Source organism: Halichoerus grypus, chromosome 15 (genome assembly GCF_964656455.1).
Source record: "Halichoerus grypus chromosome 15, mHalGry1.hap1.1, whole genome shotgun sequence".
In the NCBI taxonomy this organism is placed as follows: Eukaryota; Metazoa; Chordata; class Mammalia; order Carnivora; family Phocidae; genus Halichoerus; species Halichoerus grypus.
The window spans coordinates 48749118-48764797 of record NC_135726.1 but is presented as its reverse complement, the minus strand read 5'-3'; the positions used below and the strand labels follow the sequence as shown (position 1 = coordinate 48764797).

At 58.9% G+C, this 15680-nt stretch overlaps 1 protein-coding gene across 2 annotated transcripts; it reads left to right on the top strand.

The window, feature by feature from the left end:
* The first annotated feature begins 834 nt into the window (after window positions 1–834).
* On the top strand, window positions 835–15036 carry TGFB1 (transforming growth factor beta 1). Of its 2 annotated transcripts, none has more exons than XM_036094869.2 (7): window positions 835–1873; window positions 4961–5121; window positions 6343–6460; window positions 7982–8059; window positions 8217–8367; window positions 13345–13498; window positions 13940–15036. In XM_036094869.2, exons 1-7 carry the CDS (start codon window positions 1519–1521, stop codon window positions 14096–14098), a joined length of 1176 nt encoding a protein of 391 aa, XP_035950762.1. In that variant the 5' UTR covers window positions 835–1518; the 3' UTR covers window positions 14099–15036. The 2 variants fall into 2 exon arrangements, with proteins under 2 accessions (XP_035950762.1, XP_035950763.1); XM_036094870.2 differs by having other exon boundaries at window positions 842–1873; window positions 8220–8367.
* Window positions 15037–15680: the final 644 nt, after the last annotated feature.

Genomic DNA, 15680 nt, shown 5'->3' with positions numbered 1-15680 from the left:
GATGTCTTGTGCCCTATCCTCCCGCTGACACCCGCCTTCAGGCCCCCCCTTCTGACACACCCACTTCCCCCATCCTCTGCCTCAGCCTCTGCCCCCCTCCCCTCTCTGGGTGCCCCTCTCAGGACCCCCCCTCCGTTGGGGCTTCTCCCTTCTCTGTGCCCCTCTCCCCACTGGGACCCCGTCTTCCGGCTGACCCTCTTCCCCAGCCTCCCACTCTCTGTCCGCTGGGGTCCCCGTTCTCTGATTCCCCCCCCACCCCCGGACCCGGTGTCCCCAACCTCTGAGTGAGCCCTCCCCGCCAGGTCTTCATTCCCTCCGTGACCCCGCGCAGCCCTCTGAGCCACACGCAACCCGCCTGCCCGCTGTGGTCGCGCTCGGCCGCCAGGAGGCAGCACCCCGTTCGCGGGGCGGAGCCGGGGTGCCCGCCCCCTCCCCCCGGGGCTTAAGGGACCCCCCTCGGAGCCCGCCCACGCGAGATGAGGACGGTGGCCCGGCCCCCCCGCATGTCCTCCCCCTGGGGGCCGCCCCCGCCCCGCGCGCTTCCTGGGTGGGGCCGGGGCGGCTTCAAAACCCCCCGCCGCCCCAGCCGGTCCCCGCCGCTGCCGCCGCCGCCGCCCTTCGCGCCCCGGGGCCGTCCCACCCCCTCCTCCCGCCGCGGATCCGCCAGACAGCGAGGCCCCCGGCCGGGGGCAGGGGGGACGCCCCCTCCGGGGCACCCCCCGGCTCGGAGCCGCCCGCGGGCCGGCCTCGGCCGGGAGCGGAGGAAGGAGCCGCCGAGGAGCAGCCCGAGGCCCCAGAGTCTGAGAAGAGCCGCCGCCGCCCCCGCCGCCGCCGCCGCCGCCACTGCGGGGAGGAGGGGGAGGAGGAGCGGGAGGAGGGACGAGCTGGTTGGGAGAAGAGGAAAAAAAGTTTTGAGACTTTTCCGCTGCCGCTGGGAGCCGGAGGCGCGGGGACCGATTGGCGCGGCGCTGCCCCGCCAGGAGGCAGGACTCGGGGACCCCAGACCGCCTCCACCACCGCCTCGGACGCTTGCTCCCTCCCTGCCCCCTCCACGGCGTCCCCCCCAGGCGCCCCCATTCCGGACCAGCCCTCAGGAGCCGCCAACCCGGACTCCCGCGAAGACCTGACCCCAGACCTCGGGCGCACCCCCCTGCACGCCGCTCCCCCCACCCCCAGCCTCTCTCCTGAGCCCCCGCGCATCCAAGGACCCTTCTCCTCCGGGATCCGGGAGACGGGATCACTCTCAGACCTGCCTCAACTCCCCTACTCAAGACCACCCACCTCTGGTACCAGATCTCGCCCATCTCGGTTTTTTTCCTTGGGATACCGAGAAACCACCCATCAGAGCCTCCCGTCCACCTCCGCTCCGTTCTGCCTGAGGGCATCAGCTCCCCCACCCCCACCCCGACCCTCCTACCTTTCTTCGGGAGACCCCCAGCCCCTGTAGGGGCGGGGCCTCCCTTTTCCCACCCCAGCCCGGCTCGCGCTCTCGGCAGTGCCGGGGGCGCCGCCTCCCCCATGCCGCCCTCCGGGCTGCGGCTGCTGCCGCTGCTGCTGCCGCTGCTGTGGCTACTAGTGCTGACGCCTGGCCGGCCGGCCGCCGGACTGTCCACCTGCAAGACCATCGACATGGAACTGGTGAAGCGGAAGCGCATCGAGGCCATCCGCGGCCAGATCCTGTCCAAGCTGCGGCTCGCCAGCCCCCCGAGCCAGGGGGAGGTGCCGCCCGGCCCGCTGCCCGAGGCTGTGCTGGCCCTTTACAACAGCACCCGCGACCGGGTGGCGGGGGAGAGCGCCGAGCCGGAGCCCGAGCCTGAGGCGGACTACTACGCCAAGGAGGTCACCCGCGTGCTAATGGTGGAAAACAGCAACAGTGAGCTCAGAGGGGCCGGGGACCCTGGAGGGGAGCCCCCAGGGGGCGCCGGAGTGCAGGGGTCACGGGGAGGAAATTACTGGCAGAGGAAACTGGCTAGAGGAAGAGGACCCCCGGGGTTGCCGGGAACGCGGGAGGGGGGTCTCAAAGTGGATAGGACTGAGCTCCCTACCCCCCCCCCCAGGCATCTGGCCCTTGAAGACGAGGAGCTAGTGAGCGAGGGGGACCCCTTCTAGAAGAGGGCCATGGGAACATGCGGGATCGTGGGGGCAGTTCCCTAGAGGGAGAGAAGCGATTGGGGGGTGGAGGGGTAGAAAGACTTCCCTCTCCACCCGACACTAGAGTTTGGGATTCGTGGGGTGAGGGCTGCAGAGAGGGAGCCCGCTTTGGGAGAAGCGAAGACCCCAGCATTTGAGAAAGGAGAGGCAGTGGGGAAAGCTGACCCAGAGCTCAGGGCTCACGAGGCGAGAAAATTCAAGGACAGGAAAACTAGGTGACGCGAACCCCGGAGGTGCCGGGAAAGTGGAGAGTGGACCCGCTTGCAGCGTGCGCGAAGAACACACGGGACTGGGGGAAAGCCCACAGAGAGGCGGCGAGGGGGCTGATACATGCGGGAGAAAAGGGGACCCGAGGTCGTGGGTTGGGGGGAGGTCGGAGAGCAGCGGAGACCCCAGGGGGGAGCCGGGGATGCGCGCGAGGTGCCCCAAGTATTTGGCATAGGGACGTGAGAGGAGCAAGCCCAGCGGGGGAAGCGAGCCCCAAGACACCTAGAATACTGGGTGGTGGGAAGGGGTTTAGAGAGAGGGGAGACAAGCATGAGAAAGGGGGGAACGGTACGAACAGTGCCCTGCTGGGAGCAGCGAGCCCCCCACGCCGCGGGAGGGGAGCAAGTGGGCTGAGTGAGGAGTCGAGCCTTAGGGGGAGAGGTGGATGGGTGCGACTCTGCAAGATCGGGGTGAGAAAACTGACTGGGTCGGGGTGAGGGAGCCCCACGTGGGTGCCACGCGCGGAGGGAGGAGCCTGCCCTCCCGGAAGGGGGGGGGAGGAGGACCCCGCAGAGCTGAAGGGGGAGAGTCTGGACCCCAGAGTCCCAGTTCCTCTCGGGGAGGCTGGGGAAACCCCAGCGTCCGGCCGCCTCGCCCTCCCTTCCCTTTCCTTCCCGTGCCCGGGGGGCGGGGATCGCGCGCGGAGCCTGGGGCGAGACCGGGCAGGTCGGGTCCCCGCCCTCGCGGCGGCGGCGCCTCCCGCCCTCTTCACCCCAGCTCGGGGCGGGGCTGCCGCTGGGCCCGCCCCCCTGGCGCCCACGCGGGGACCCAGGTGGCCCTTGGGGCCGGGAGGTTTGGGGGCGGCCCCCCGCTTGCCCTTTCTGCCTTGGGTGGTGCACCTGTGGGTCCCCGGGCCTTGCGTGCGCCTAGTTTGCAGCTCCAGCCGCATGTCGCCCCTCCCCACCCACCTCTCGGCCTCACCTTTTCTGTGGCCGCTTCACCTTCGTTGTAGAGATTTCTTTAACACTGACACCTTCCATCCTCGTCTCCCCTCCCAGTCTGCCTCCCTCTCGCCCCCAAACCCTATGTCTCTCTTCCCGTGTGTGTCTGCCCCGTCTCTGCCTTGCGTCTCTCCCGCATCCCCATGCGTGGGGCTCCCCGTTCCTGTCTGTCTCCTCCCTCTTTCTCGCCGCCTCGCCGTGCTCCTCGTGTCTCCCTGTCTCTGCGGTCTCTCCATCTCTCCTTCTGACCGGTCCTGCCCTTCCTTTCTCCTTCCTCCCTATCTGCCCCCCTTACCCCCCTCAACGCCCCTGCGCCACCCTTCCTTTGGGGTTTGCTGAGTAACCCCTGGGTCAAGATAGGACTTCTTTGTGGGGGACCGGGCTGGTCTCTCTGGAGTAGGGAGGAGTAGGGGCAGGGGCCCATGCAAGGAGCTTCCTCTGCCCTTTCTCATCAGATCCTGTCCCCACCATTTCTGCACCCCCACTGCAGAGGCCTAAAGCATGTGCCCCAGTCAGTCTAGAAGGTCATTGGCCTGTCCGCTCATCCCAAACTTTTCCTAGACTAGAAAGCACTCTTCCTAACTTTCGCCCTCCCCCGCCCAAAGCCATTCCTACCTAGAATGAACTTTGCCTTGTCTAACCAGCTGAGGGAGGGAAGAGAAGAGAGGAAGCAATTAATAATCATAGCAACGTCACAATAGCAGGGAAGCAGCATAGCCTAGGGGCTGAGAGCACAGTCTTTGGGAGCAGACTGCCCGGGTTTGAATCCCAGCTCTGTAGCTCCCTACGTCCGTCACCATGGGGCAAATGACCTGTTTCCTCAGCTCTAAAATGGGTATAATCATCGTCTTTTCCTCATGGGGTGGTTGGTTGTGAGGTTTAAATGTCTTAACCCTTGTGAAGTGTTGTGAACAGCACCTGCAAATAGTGAGCGCTCTTTAACACACACACACACACACACACACACACACACACACCAACGAGCGCACCCCGCATGTGCGGGCTCTCCTACACGCTTTACCTGCGACATCTCTCTCGTGTCACACAATAACCCCGCGGTCGGTCCTCGCTTTGCAGATGAGGATCTGGCTCGGAGAGCAGAATTCACTTGCCCAAAGTTACACAGCGCTTCAGTGAGGAGAGCCTGGTTGGGAGTTAGGGAGCTCGATGTGGTTGCCGGTTCCCAAACAGCAGCAGGAAAGTGAGGCTCTGGGAAGGAATGTGACTTGCCCAAAGTCACAGAGCTGGAAGGCGGCAGAGGCCAGGGCTGGTCCAAATGCCCTTGATCCCATTTCGCACCTGAGGCTCCAAGTGCTGGGGGGCGGGGGCCTGAGCAAGTACAGCAGCCCCCTACAGCCATGTACTGAGTGGACACTTTACCGACAGTGGGGGACAGGGGTGGTTCAGACCCCTTTTACAGAGGGAGGAGACGAACCCAGAGAGGGCAAGCCACCCGCCCAAGGTCCCACAGCTAAAAAGTGTCAGAGTTGGGTTCCCACCCAGCATTGTCAGCCCGGGAACCTACGCTCTTAGACTTGGGATGTGCCAGCCGGCTCCCCGCCAAACCCCTGACACCCCTCCTCTCTGCTCCTCCCGCCTAGAAATCTATGAGAAAATCAAGAAAAGCCCGCACAGCATATATATGCTCTTCAACACATCGGAGCTCCGAGAAGCAGTGCCCGAGCCCGTCTTGCTCTCCCGGGCAGAGTTGCGCCTGCTGAGGCTCAAGTTAAAAGTGGAGCAGCACGTGGAGCTGTACCAGGTGGGGGGGCCCGAGCCCCGGAGGCGGGTGGGCCACGTGTGCCCGTGCGCTGGGGCCAAGGGCAGCTGGTGGCTGCCAAGTCCGCAGAGACAAACTTCGGAGGACGGAGGTGCACACACGGTGGATCGTAGGGCTCTTTGAAACTTGCGGACTCCTAGCACCCTCGGGTAGTAACCACTCGGAAGGCTGGGATCTTGAAAGGTCTGAGGCTCTTAGACCGTTCTGTCCAATAGGGTAGTCACTAGCCTCACATGGCCATTTAAGTTGACTAAAATTAAATAAAAGGAAAATTCAGTTCGTCAGTCTCACTGGCCATATTTCAAGTACTCTGTAGTCACATGTGGTTAGCGGCTGCTATTTTGGATGCCACAGATAAAGAACATTTCCATCGCCAGAGAAAGTTCCCTTGGATAGCTCTGTTTTAGAAGATTTCGAGTCTCCAGGAAGGTTGGGGCCTCCGGAAGGGCTGGAGTGTCCAGAAGGTTATGTGACCTAGAATCCATGTCCTGTGGAACATGGGGCTTCAAGGGTGGGTGTTAGACTCTTAGAACAAAGGCATGCGGTCTATGGTCAAACTTCTTGGATTCTGGAGAATTCAGCTTTGTGCTGCCAGGGCCTGGAGTGTTCTGCCCGGCCCCAGAGGATCACCACACGGGGGTGTGAGACGTCGGCAGGATCTGGGTTTGGGGCGTGTCAGACTCCTGGGCGTGTAGAACTTCTCAGGCTCACTGAGTGTGTAATTCTTCGGGTGCTCCTGAGCACTGGAGTTCTGGAATGACTTCTAACATAAGCCCCTAGAAAGTTACAGACTCTCAGAAGGCAGGGCGTCAGATTTGCAGAATTGTATGCTCGCTCGGTGGACCTCAGGATGTCCTCGGAGGATCTTAGCGTGGGGGGCTGTCCAAGCGGAAGGGGGCCTGGCGTTTCACCAGTGAGGGAACTCAGGCCCGGGGCTCAGGGCAGAGGCTGAGCCGGCCAGGTGCCTTGATCCCCACCTCACCCCCACCCGGCCCCGGGGGTCTCCCTCCTCTCCTCCCAGGGCCGCTCTGGGGGCGGGTGGTTCCCGCAGGGTCCCACAGTGTGGGTGTCTGGGAGGGGACCGTGTGAGGGGCTCTCTGGAGGCCTGTGTGGTGGAGCAGAAGGAGGGGGGTACAGTCAATGCATTTGGGGTGTGGAGCACCATCTACTCACTGTCTCCCCCCCCAATTCATCGTCCCCTAGAAATACAGCAACGATTCCTGGCGTTACCTCAGCAACCGGCTGCTGGCGCCCAGCGACACGCCAGAATGGCTGTCCTTCGATGTCACTGGAGTTGTGCGGCAGTGGCTGAGCCACGGAGGTGAGGACTGCTTCTTTGCCCCACCCCTATTTTGTAATGGGATCGATCCCCTTGTTTGTCCTGGGGCTGCCCTGCCTACCAGCTGCCACCCCATGTTGGTGCCAAAGAGCCAAGACCTGGCCTTCCTCCCAGACCCTCAGAAACGTGAGCGATTAGCGCTTAATCCATTTCCTGATCCCTGCCCTGTGCTGGGGGATGCTGGGGACCCAAACAGCCCCATCCTTACCCTCCCAGAGCCTGTGGTCCATTGTTGGGGTGGGGGAAGTGGGGAAAGTCCTGAAAACTGGGTAGGGCTGGGCTGGGGAGCCCAGAGGAGATGCCTGACCCAGCCTCCGGTCAGGGAGGGCTTCCTGGAGGAGGACATCGAAAGAAGGAGGGGCAAGAGCGTTCGAGGCAGACCCTGAGTCCAGGGAATGCCTGACACACCTGATCTGTCTGTAAGAGGACTGGGTCTGTCCTGCCCGTCGGAGTCCACAGCGCCCACATCCCCTTTCCTAATCTCCCTCTTAATGCTGGGTGCGCAGTGGCAGCTAAGCCCACTTCTAGACCCTGCCCTCCAGGGGCCCACAGTCACTTCCAGATACCTAGAAAGTCTTGCCAAAGCCCGAGGCGGCAGTGATGACCCCAGGGAGCAGTGTCGGGGCGGGGAGGCGCTGCGGGAGCCGGCCCAGGTATCTGTGCCCATCCGAGGGCCTGGGAGGGCCTCCTGGGGAAGGTGACAGTGTTGAGACTTGCGGGATAAGTGGTGGTTTGTCCAGGTGTTGAAAGGTGGGGGTTCAGGAGCAGGTGGGAGCTGGGAGGAGTGTCCTGTGCGGCTGGACAAAGGCCATTCTCGGTCACTGCTGGGTCTAGAGCACCCAGCACAGGGCCCAGCACCTAGGAGCAGCTTAGAAAATCACCCATTCATTCATTCATTCATTCAAGAAACCTTTCTCCCCCAGCTGCCCTGTGGGTTTGCATCCTGGCCCTACCTTTTCCCACTTGGGGCAAGTCCTCTCCTCTCCGTGGGCCTCGGCTTCCATGTCTGCAAAATGGGAAGCTTTGGTGAGGATTGAAGGAGATAATGCTCACATGCTCACAGCGTGTTTAGAACAGGGCCACCCGGTAGATGTTTGTTTTTATGGACTGTGGGCTAGGCCCAGCAGGGAACAAGAAAACGGGCATCCCTGCCCCCATGTATCCTGCTTTCCACTGAGGGAACAATGAGGGAACTAAATAGCCAAATACAAATGTCAGGGAGGGTAAGTACTATGGAGAAAATAAAGTGATGTCACTGTGGGGGGGGGGGGCCTGTGTCCTGGAGGGCCTCTTGGAGGAGGTGACCTCTGAGCTGAGACCTGAAAGAGAAGGAGGAGGAAGCAAGAGGGTGCAGGGAGAGGGCAGGCAGGAGAAGAGGGAGGCAGGCAGGACCCCCCCCACCCCCCCACCCCTGCCCCCACCTGCCCCCAGGGTCGCTCCCGCCCCTTGCAGCCTCAGGGTGAGCCACACCTCACAATGGCTTCCCTCTTTCCCCTCCCACAGGGGAAGTAGAGGGCTTTCGCCTCAGTGCCCACTGTTCGTGTGACAGCAAAGATAACACCCTGCAAGTGGACATCAACGGTGAGGCCCATCTCCCTGGCTTGGCCCCATGGCAGCGTGCCCGCGCGCGCATGCGCGTGTGTGTCTTCCTCCCCCTGCCCCTGCCCCCGCCCCCGTTCATCCATCTGAGAGTGTGTGTCTCTGTCTCCCCCCCACCCCCCACCCCTCCAAACCAAAGCAGGGCTCCGTTCCAGCCGCCGAGGTGACCTGGCCACCATTCACGGCATGAACCGGCCCTTCCTGCTCCTCATGGCCACCCCACTGGAGAGGGCCCAGCACCTGCACAGCTCCCGGCAGCGCCGGGCCCTGGACACCAACTACTGCTTCAGGTGACCTTTCTGCCTTCGCCCGGGGCCTCCTAGGCGGGGGGCGTGATGGTCGGCTGTGCCCAGGCGGCCACACTGGGCATCTGGCTACACGTGCGCGGGCCTCTCCTCCAGCCTAGAAGGCTCAGCGGACGAGGTCCGAGTGCTAGAATGCTGGGATGGGTGCCCCGGGAGCCCTAGAATGTGGAGGTCAGGTTGCTTTCTTGCTGGTGTGTTGGAACCAGACTGTTGGAATGAGGGACACCGAGCGTGTGGGAGTTCAGTGGTGGCAGGTTGCGGTTCTAGAAGGTTGGGATGCTAGGACACTAGGATTCCGTGTGAATGATTGAAATCTGCGAATGCTGCACTCCAGGAACGTTGGGATCCTAGAATTTGGGCATTCAGAATTGGAAGATCGCGCATGTTGGATTCCTTATGCCATTGGCAGATTGGAGGCCTTGAATATTGGGCTCAGGATGGGGGAAGCCTGTGTTAAAATACCAGCATCCACAAATGTTGGGGTTGGAGAAAGCCAGAGTGGATCCTAGAGTGTTGGGGCTCAGTGTTAGAATCTCGGAAGGCTGGGATCTTAGGAGGTGGTAGTTTGGACCTCTTGAGAGATGGGCTCAGGATTGTGGAACGCTCGTATGCAACATCAAAACGGTGGAACTCATGAATGGCAGGATCCCGCAGGGCAGGAATGTGGGGATCCCAGCAAGTTGGAAATGCCGCTGGAGTGTGAGAACCTCGAGATGCTGGAGTATTGCGATCTAAGAGAGTCGAAAAGTTGGATTCCTTAGAATGTGGACATTCAGAGTTGGATGTTGCAGAATTAGAACGATAACCTGACCTTGTCCCTCCCCTGCTTAATATTTTGATGGCACCTCTGGGCTTTCTTATATGCTGTTCCCCTCCTGGAGAGTCAGGTCTGCTCCCGAGCTCAGCCCCAGCCCCAGCCTTCAGCCCAGCAACCTTGTGAATGAATGAATGCACGAATTGAAGCTTTGACTTCTACTAACATTAATAAACTTACAAAGGGAGGCAGGCAGCCATGTGAGGCTCTGTAGGGAGGGACACAGTGTTACCTAGGAAGCTGGGCCAAAAAATTGAACGTTCAGCTGATCAAGACGGTAGGTCCAACTACCAATTTTCCAGAAACCCAGGGACAGAGGAACATGTGAAACAACACCACACGCTTGCAGTCAGCTGCAGTTAGATTGTGGGAAACCTGACCCACTTTCTTCAACAAATACAAGGCAGAGCGGGGGGAAGGAGAGAGATGGTTCTTTAGATTTCTAAAAGAATCTGAAGAGATAGATCAACCAATTGCAATGTGTAGACCTTATTTGGATCTTTATGCAGACGAGTAAAAATGAAAAGACGTTTGGGAGACAGTTGGGGAAATGTGAACTCTGTGTATCTGATGATATCACGGAATCATTGTGAATTTTTTCTTTATGTGGTATTGTGGTGATGTTTTAAAATGGTCCTGATTTTCTTGGAGATACATGTGGAAATATTTGTGGATGAAATGACATGGTGGATGGCATGTGCTTCAAAACTGTCCAGTGGGGGAGAGGAAGTGGGTAGGGGGCAGAGATGCAGTGAACTTGGCCATGACGTGAGACTGTGGAAGCTAGCCTCCCTGAACGCTTCCCTAGCGTCCAAGGACGATGTGAGGCCCTTTGGCCTGTCCTGGGGCCCCAAGTAGGTTTCTTTTACCTATCAGGCCCTGACTGGATGGCAGAGGGGCTCTGCAAGAGCTTTGCAAGAGGGGCACCTGGCTGGCCCAGTCAGTAGACCATGCGACTCTTGATCTCCGGGTCGTGAGTTCAAGCCCCACGTTGAGTATAGAGCGTTCTTAAAAGCTTTGCAAAAGGCCTTGAACTTGTACTGAACACATGGGTTACACAGTGTCTCAGAGTCACCTGCAGGCTTGTTAAATATGGCCTGCTGTCCCCCAGCCGCCCCAAGCCCACCCCCAGTTTCAGATTCAGTAAGTCTGGGGTGGGGCCGGAGAATTTGCATTTTGTACAAGTTCACAGGTGGTGCATCTGCCGCTGTGGGGAGCCCACATGGAGCATGTCCCAGGTGGGTGATAAGAGTCACAGGCTATTCAAATCTTAGGACCTCAGAACCCCCGGTCAGAGGTGAACCAGAAGTGAAAGATTATCTGGGCAGGGGTTCTTTCCCTTTTCCGAGTTTAGGACCCCCTCGAGAAGCTGAAAGCCAGACAATCGCCCCAGACAAATGTCTATAAATGCACACGTATGTGCCTGTGGTTTCGGGAGCTCAAGACCCTCGCTGAACCCACACGTGGACTTCCTGATGACTCCTTGGCCCTTAACAGCACCTTAGTTGACCTAACATCCCCTGTGTCTTTGGACAGATAGGGAAACTGAGGCCCAACCAGACTGGGGAGGAACTGGGCTGAGCTCATAGGGATCTCAGATTCCTGGCTCCCTTCTCAGGGCTCTGTGGCTTTTGGAGAGGCCTTGTCTTGCCCCGGGGAAATCTGTATCATCACCTCTTCCTGCTCTGCTTGAGCTGACATGGCCGTGCCCAGGCCCCTGGGTGGTGCAGAGCTGGTGGGGAAGCCGGCCCCAAGCTCCACCGCTTGCCCGCTGCGCGTGAGCAGGGAGCGCTCCCTTCTCTGGGGCTCAGTTTCTTCGCCCTTCAAATGGGAATAATAATAAGGCCTGCCTCGCGGGGTTTTGAGATTAATTCATTCTCTGTTGATTAATTTTTGACTAGGTAAATACGTGCACGTGGACCAAACCTAGAAAGAATACTCAGAGACCCTCCAGCTCTGACCACCACCGCCCCCCCGCCCCTGAGGAGGAGGCAGCCTGTTTTTTTATCTCTGTGTCTCTTTCCAGAGACAGTCTCTGAAACACTTATACATAACCAATATTTTTTTTTAAAGATTTTATTTATTTATTTGACGGGGGGGGGGGAGAGAGAGAGCCCAAGTCGGGGTGGGGGCAGCAGGCAGAGGGAGAGGGAGAAGCAGGCCCGATCCCAGGCCCCTGGGAACATGACCTGAGCCGAAGGCAGATGCTTAACCGACTGAGCCACCCAGGCGTCCCTCCATGTATTTTTTATTTTGACCAAATTGTAGAATCCTTTGGGGTGGATGTGGAGAGGGCGCTGCATACTTTTTCCTCCCTCCCGCTCTCCCATCCTTCTTTCTTTTCCTCCCTCCCTCCCTTCCTTCCTTCCTTCCTCCCTCCCTCCCTCCCTCCCTCACTCCCTTCCTTCCTTCCTTCCTTCCTTCTTCTAAAAGTAACACACACCCACTGTCAAGAATTTGGAAAATACAGAAAGGTAGCACCCATCACTCCACCACATGTAAAAAGTCGACATTTGAATATAGTTCCTTCCAGTTCTTTTATGCAAAAACAGAATTTGGATCATACTGTCCTTGAGCTTTGCCTAGTGTTTCTTTCATATGTTATGAACCTGGAATATAAAGCATTCTCGGCTGCCCATAAATCAAGCTTTTTAGCCAAGGTCCCTGCCCAGCTCAGCCATGGCCTCAGAGGCCAGCACGTAAAATGTCCCAGTTCCTTCCAGACAAGCAGGAACCCGGGCTCCCGGCTGGGGAGGACTGGCTTTTGCTTCTGAGCATGGGACAGAGATTATGAGTCCAGAGCAGTAGAGTATTATACACCACTATTCTCCAGCTTGATTTTTAAAAATCTAACACACACACACACACACACAATTAATCTCTATGCCCAATGTGGCGCTTGAACTCACAACCTCAAGATCAAGAGTTGCACACTCTCCTGACTGAACCAACCATGCGCCCCATGTGGCAATAAGTATTAAGAAGGAAAATAAATCAGAGGAAGAGGAGAGGAAAAAAACTAGATATTGGGGACTATTCTTCCTATCCTGGTTAAAATTTTCTTCTATTATGGAAATTTTGAAATGTAAACAAAAGCAGCCAAGATATAGTATAATGAAGTCCCATGAATTCTCATCCAGCTTCAACAGCTATTAAGATTTGTCCCACTTGGCATGCCTGGCTGGCTCAGTCAGTAGAGCGTGTGACTCTTGATCTCAGGGTTATGAGTTCGAGCCCCACATTGGGTGTAGAGATTACTTAAAAATAAAATCTTCCAGAAAAATTTGCCCCACTTCTAATATAGACATTGTCATGTTTTCTTGCATAACTGAAATGCCATTATTACACTGAATGGAATTCATGATCATTTGGATCGGTATTTTGGATATTTCCTGAGCACCTGCTGCATGTCAGCCGGTGTTCTAGGAGTTAAGGCTCCCTGTGTAAAGGACATGTGAGCATATGTTTAAATGAACTGAAGACCTGAGCCAGAGTGGATGGAGATCTGTGCGAATAGCAAGCCAGGAAGAGGGAAGAACAAGTGCAGAGGTCCTGGGACAGGACTGTGTTCGAGGAACAGGGAGGATGCTAGTGTGGCCGGCAGTCAAGGAGAGTGGGGAGGGAGTTGAGCTCGGCCGACCAGGCAGCATCTTGCGGTTCCTGGTGAGGACTTGGGCATTTGCCCCGAGTGATGTTTGAGCCATGTTCGGAGCAGAGGAACGACACGACAGTCTCTAGCATGTGGCCCCAGAAGGCGAGGATTTCCGTCTGTGTCGTTTGCACTGAGTCCCTAGTAGATCCCAGCCAAGCACATCGTAGTGGGGTTCAACAAACATTTGTTGCACACATAGAACTTAGTGCATGTGGACGGTCGTTTGGCTTCTTGCAGGCTTGTTCTGGGCCTGGCGTGAGATTAGGTTTACTATGATGCCCTTAGCACGGTGCTTGACTAGCCCGAGTGCTTTATCAGCGTTAGTGAGTATGATTGCGCTCACTGCTATTGCTGTCATTGTCACAGGCGGTGCAAGGGGGACCGAGATGGGGACTGTGCTGGGGGTGACCGGGGTGCCCCCCACCCCCCGCCCCCCGGGGCCCAGCCGCCTTTGCAGCAGCCCCTCCTGACCCGGGCTCCTCCCTCCCGCCCGCAGCTCCACCGAGAAGAACTGCTGCGTGCGGCAGCTGTATATCGACTTCCGGAAGGATCTGGGCTGGAAGTGGATCCACGAGCCCAAGGGCTACCACGCCAACTTCTGCCTGGGGCCCTGCCCCTACATTTGGAGCCTGGACACGCAGTACAGCAAGGTGCGTCTGGCCTCGGACAGGGGGTGCGCTGGGAGGAGCAGGGACCCAGGGAGTGGAGGGAGACAAGCAGGTAAAAGCAGAGAGGAATGGGCCAGCTGAGAAGTAGAGAGAGACGGGGGGGTGTCGATCGGAGGGGACGGAGCAGAGACGGGAGGAGACGGGGTCAGAGCAGGTAGAGAGACAGGGCGCAGCGGGAGACCCACGGAGACCGAGTGACGGGGCGCGGGAGGCGGGGAGGCGGAAGGAGAGGGAAGGGCAGGGTCTATGCGAGAAAAAGGCCGGAGTCCACAGACCGCCACCGGGACAGAGAGAGCCTGAGGACAAGGCAAGAGTGGCAAATGGGGAGAGTGAGGCTGCGACTGAGAAGGGAACAGACCGAGATGAGGCAGAGGGAGCGGGGGAGGGGGCACCCTGCCCACGCCCCCCCCACCCCCCCCGCAGGTCCTGGCCCTCTACAACCAGCACAACCCGGGCGCGTCGGCGGCGCCGTGCTGCGTGCCGCAGGCGCTGGAGCCGCTGCCCATCGTGTACTACGTGGGCCGCAAGCCCAAGGTGGAGCAGCTGTCCAACATGATCGTGCGCTCCTGCAAGTGCAGCTGAGGCCCCGCCCCCCGGCAGGCCCGGCCCCGCCCCCGCCCGCTGCGTCGGGCTGTATTTAAGGACACCGCGCCCCAGCCCCGCCCCGCCCCCCCCGCCCCTGGGGTCCATTAAAGGTGGAGAGAGGACTGGGGTCTCTGTGCGTGTCGTTGGGTCCCTGACTGGGGTCGCCCTCCCGGCATTCCCGACGTTCCCGGGTTCCCGCTCCATGTGCCCCCCTCCTGTCGCTCTCCACCATTCATTTCCTCCCACAAACACCTGCTGAGCGCTCCTGAAGTCCCAAGTACTCCCGGCGGCCGCTAGATTTATTTATTGAGCACCTTGTGCCCTGTTCCAAATGCCTTATATTGACTAACTCATGTAATCACCGTAACAGAACTCTGAGATACAGTGTCATCTGAGGTAGCACTCACTTTAAAGGTGAGGAAGCCAGAGCCCAGCGAGGTTAAGGGAATAGTTGCTGCCCACCAGGAACCTGCTTTCTGGGGAGGAGACAGATGTGGGAAGCGACGCTAAGACAGGAAAGCAGGATGGAGCCAGAGATGGTTTGGGGGAGGAGGGAGGGCTCCTTGGAGGAGGCAGCGTCTGGGACTTGAAGGAAGTCAAGAAGGCAGTCTGGGGGAGCACTCGGGGAGAGTGTTCTCGGTAGGAAGACCTAGGCACAGCCTGGCCATGAGGATGAACTTGGAGTGAGCGACACTGAGAGGAAAGGCCAATGTGGTTGGAAGGGAGGGACAAGGGGAAGAAGGGTGCTGGGAGCTGAGTCAGTTGATTAACGCTCAGGGGCCAGAGAGTAATAATATTCCCCCTGCCAGGTAGGGCTGTAGGAGCTCCCCGCATTCTCCCCACAGCCCAGCAGAGCAGGGGATTAGCAAATTACCGCCTGCAGGCCAATTCTGGCCCGCTGCCTGTGTCTGTAAATAAAGTTTTATTGGAGCACAGCCACGCTCATTCCTTTGTGCATCACCCAGGGCTGTTTCGGTGCTACAAGGGCAGGGCTGAGTAGAAACTGTATGCAAAGTCACGAATAGTTACTGTCTAGCCCTTTACAGAAACAGTTTGCCAGCTCCTACTATAGAGACCCTTTGCTCCCCATTTTACAGGTGGGAAGACCGAGGCACAGAGAGGTTCAGTTACTTGCTAAGGTCACACAGCTAGCAGGTGGCAGAGCTGGGATTCGAGCCCAAACAGCTGGAGTTGAGGATCTAGGCACCTGACCTCTGCACGGGGACTGCTTCCCCGTCCACATCGGGCCTGTGGGGGCCTGTGGGGGCCTGTGGGAACTTGTGCTCTGAGGGAGGTGGGAGCCGCGTCAGGGTTCGGAACAGAAGAGGAGAGTGATTTGACTTCGGTGCTCAGAGAGTCCCTCTGGCTGATGGTTGAATAGACTGCATGCGGGCGAGGGGAGCTGCAGGGAGACCATTTGTCCAAGTGAGCAATGCCACCGCCCTGAGCCAGGGTGGCTCCCCATCGGCTGCCCCGTTTCTTCCCATCTGCTCTGATCTTGCCCGTGAACTCTCTCCTGCTTCCTCCTCAGCCTCTCCAGTTTCCCAGGTTTTGGTCCCCCCCCCGCCCCCCCGCCCCA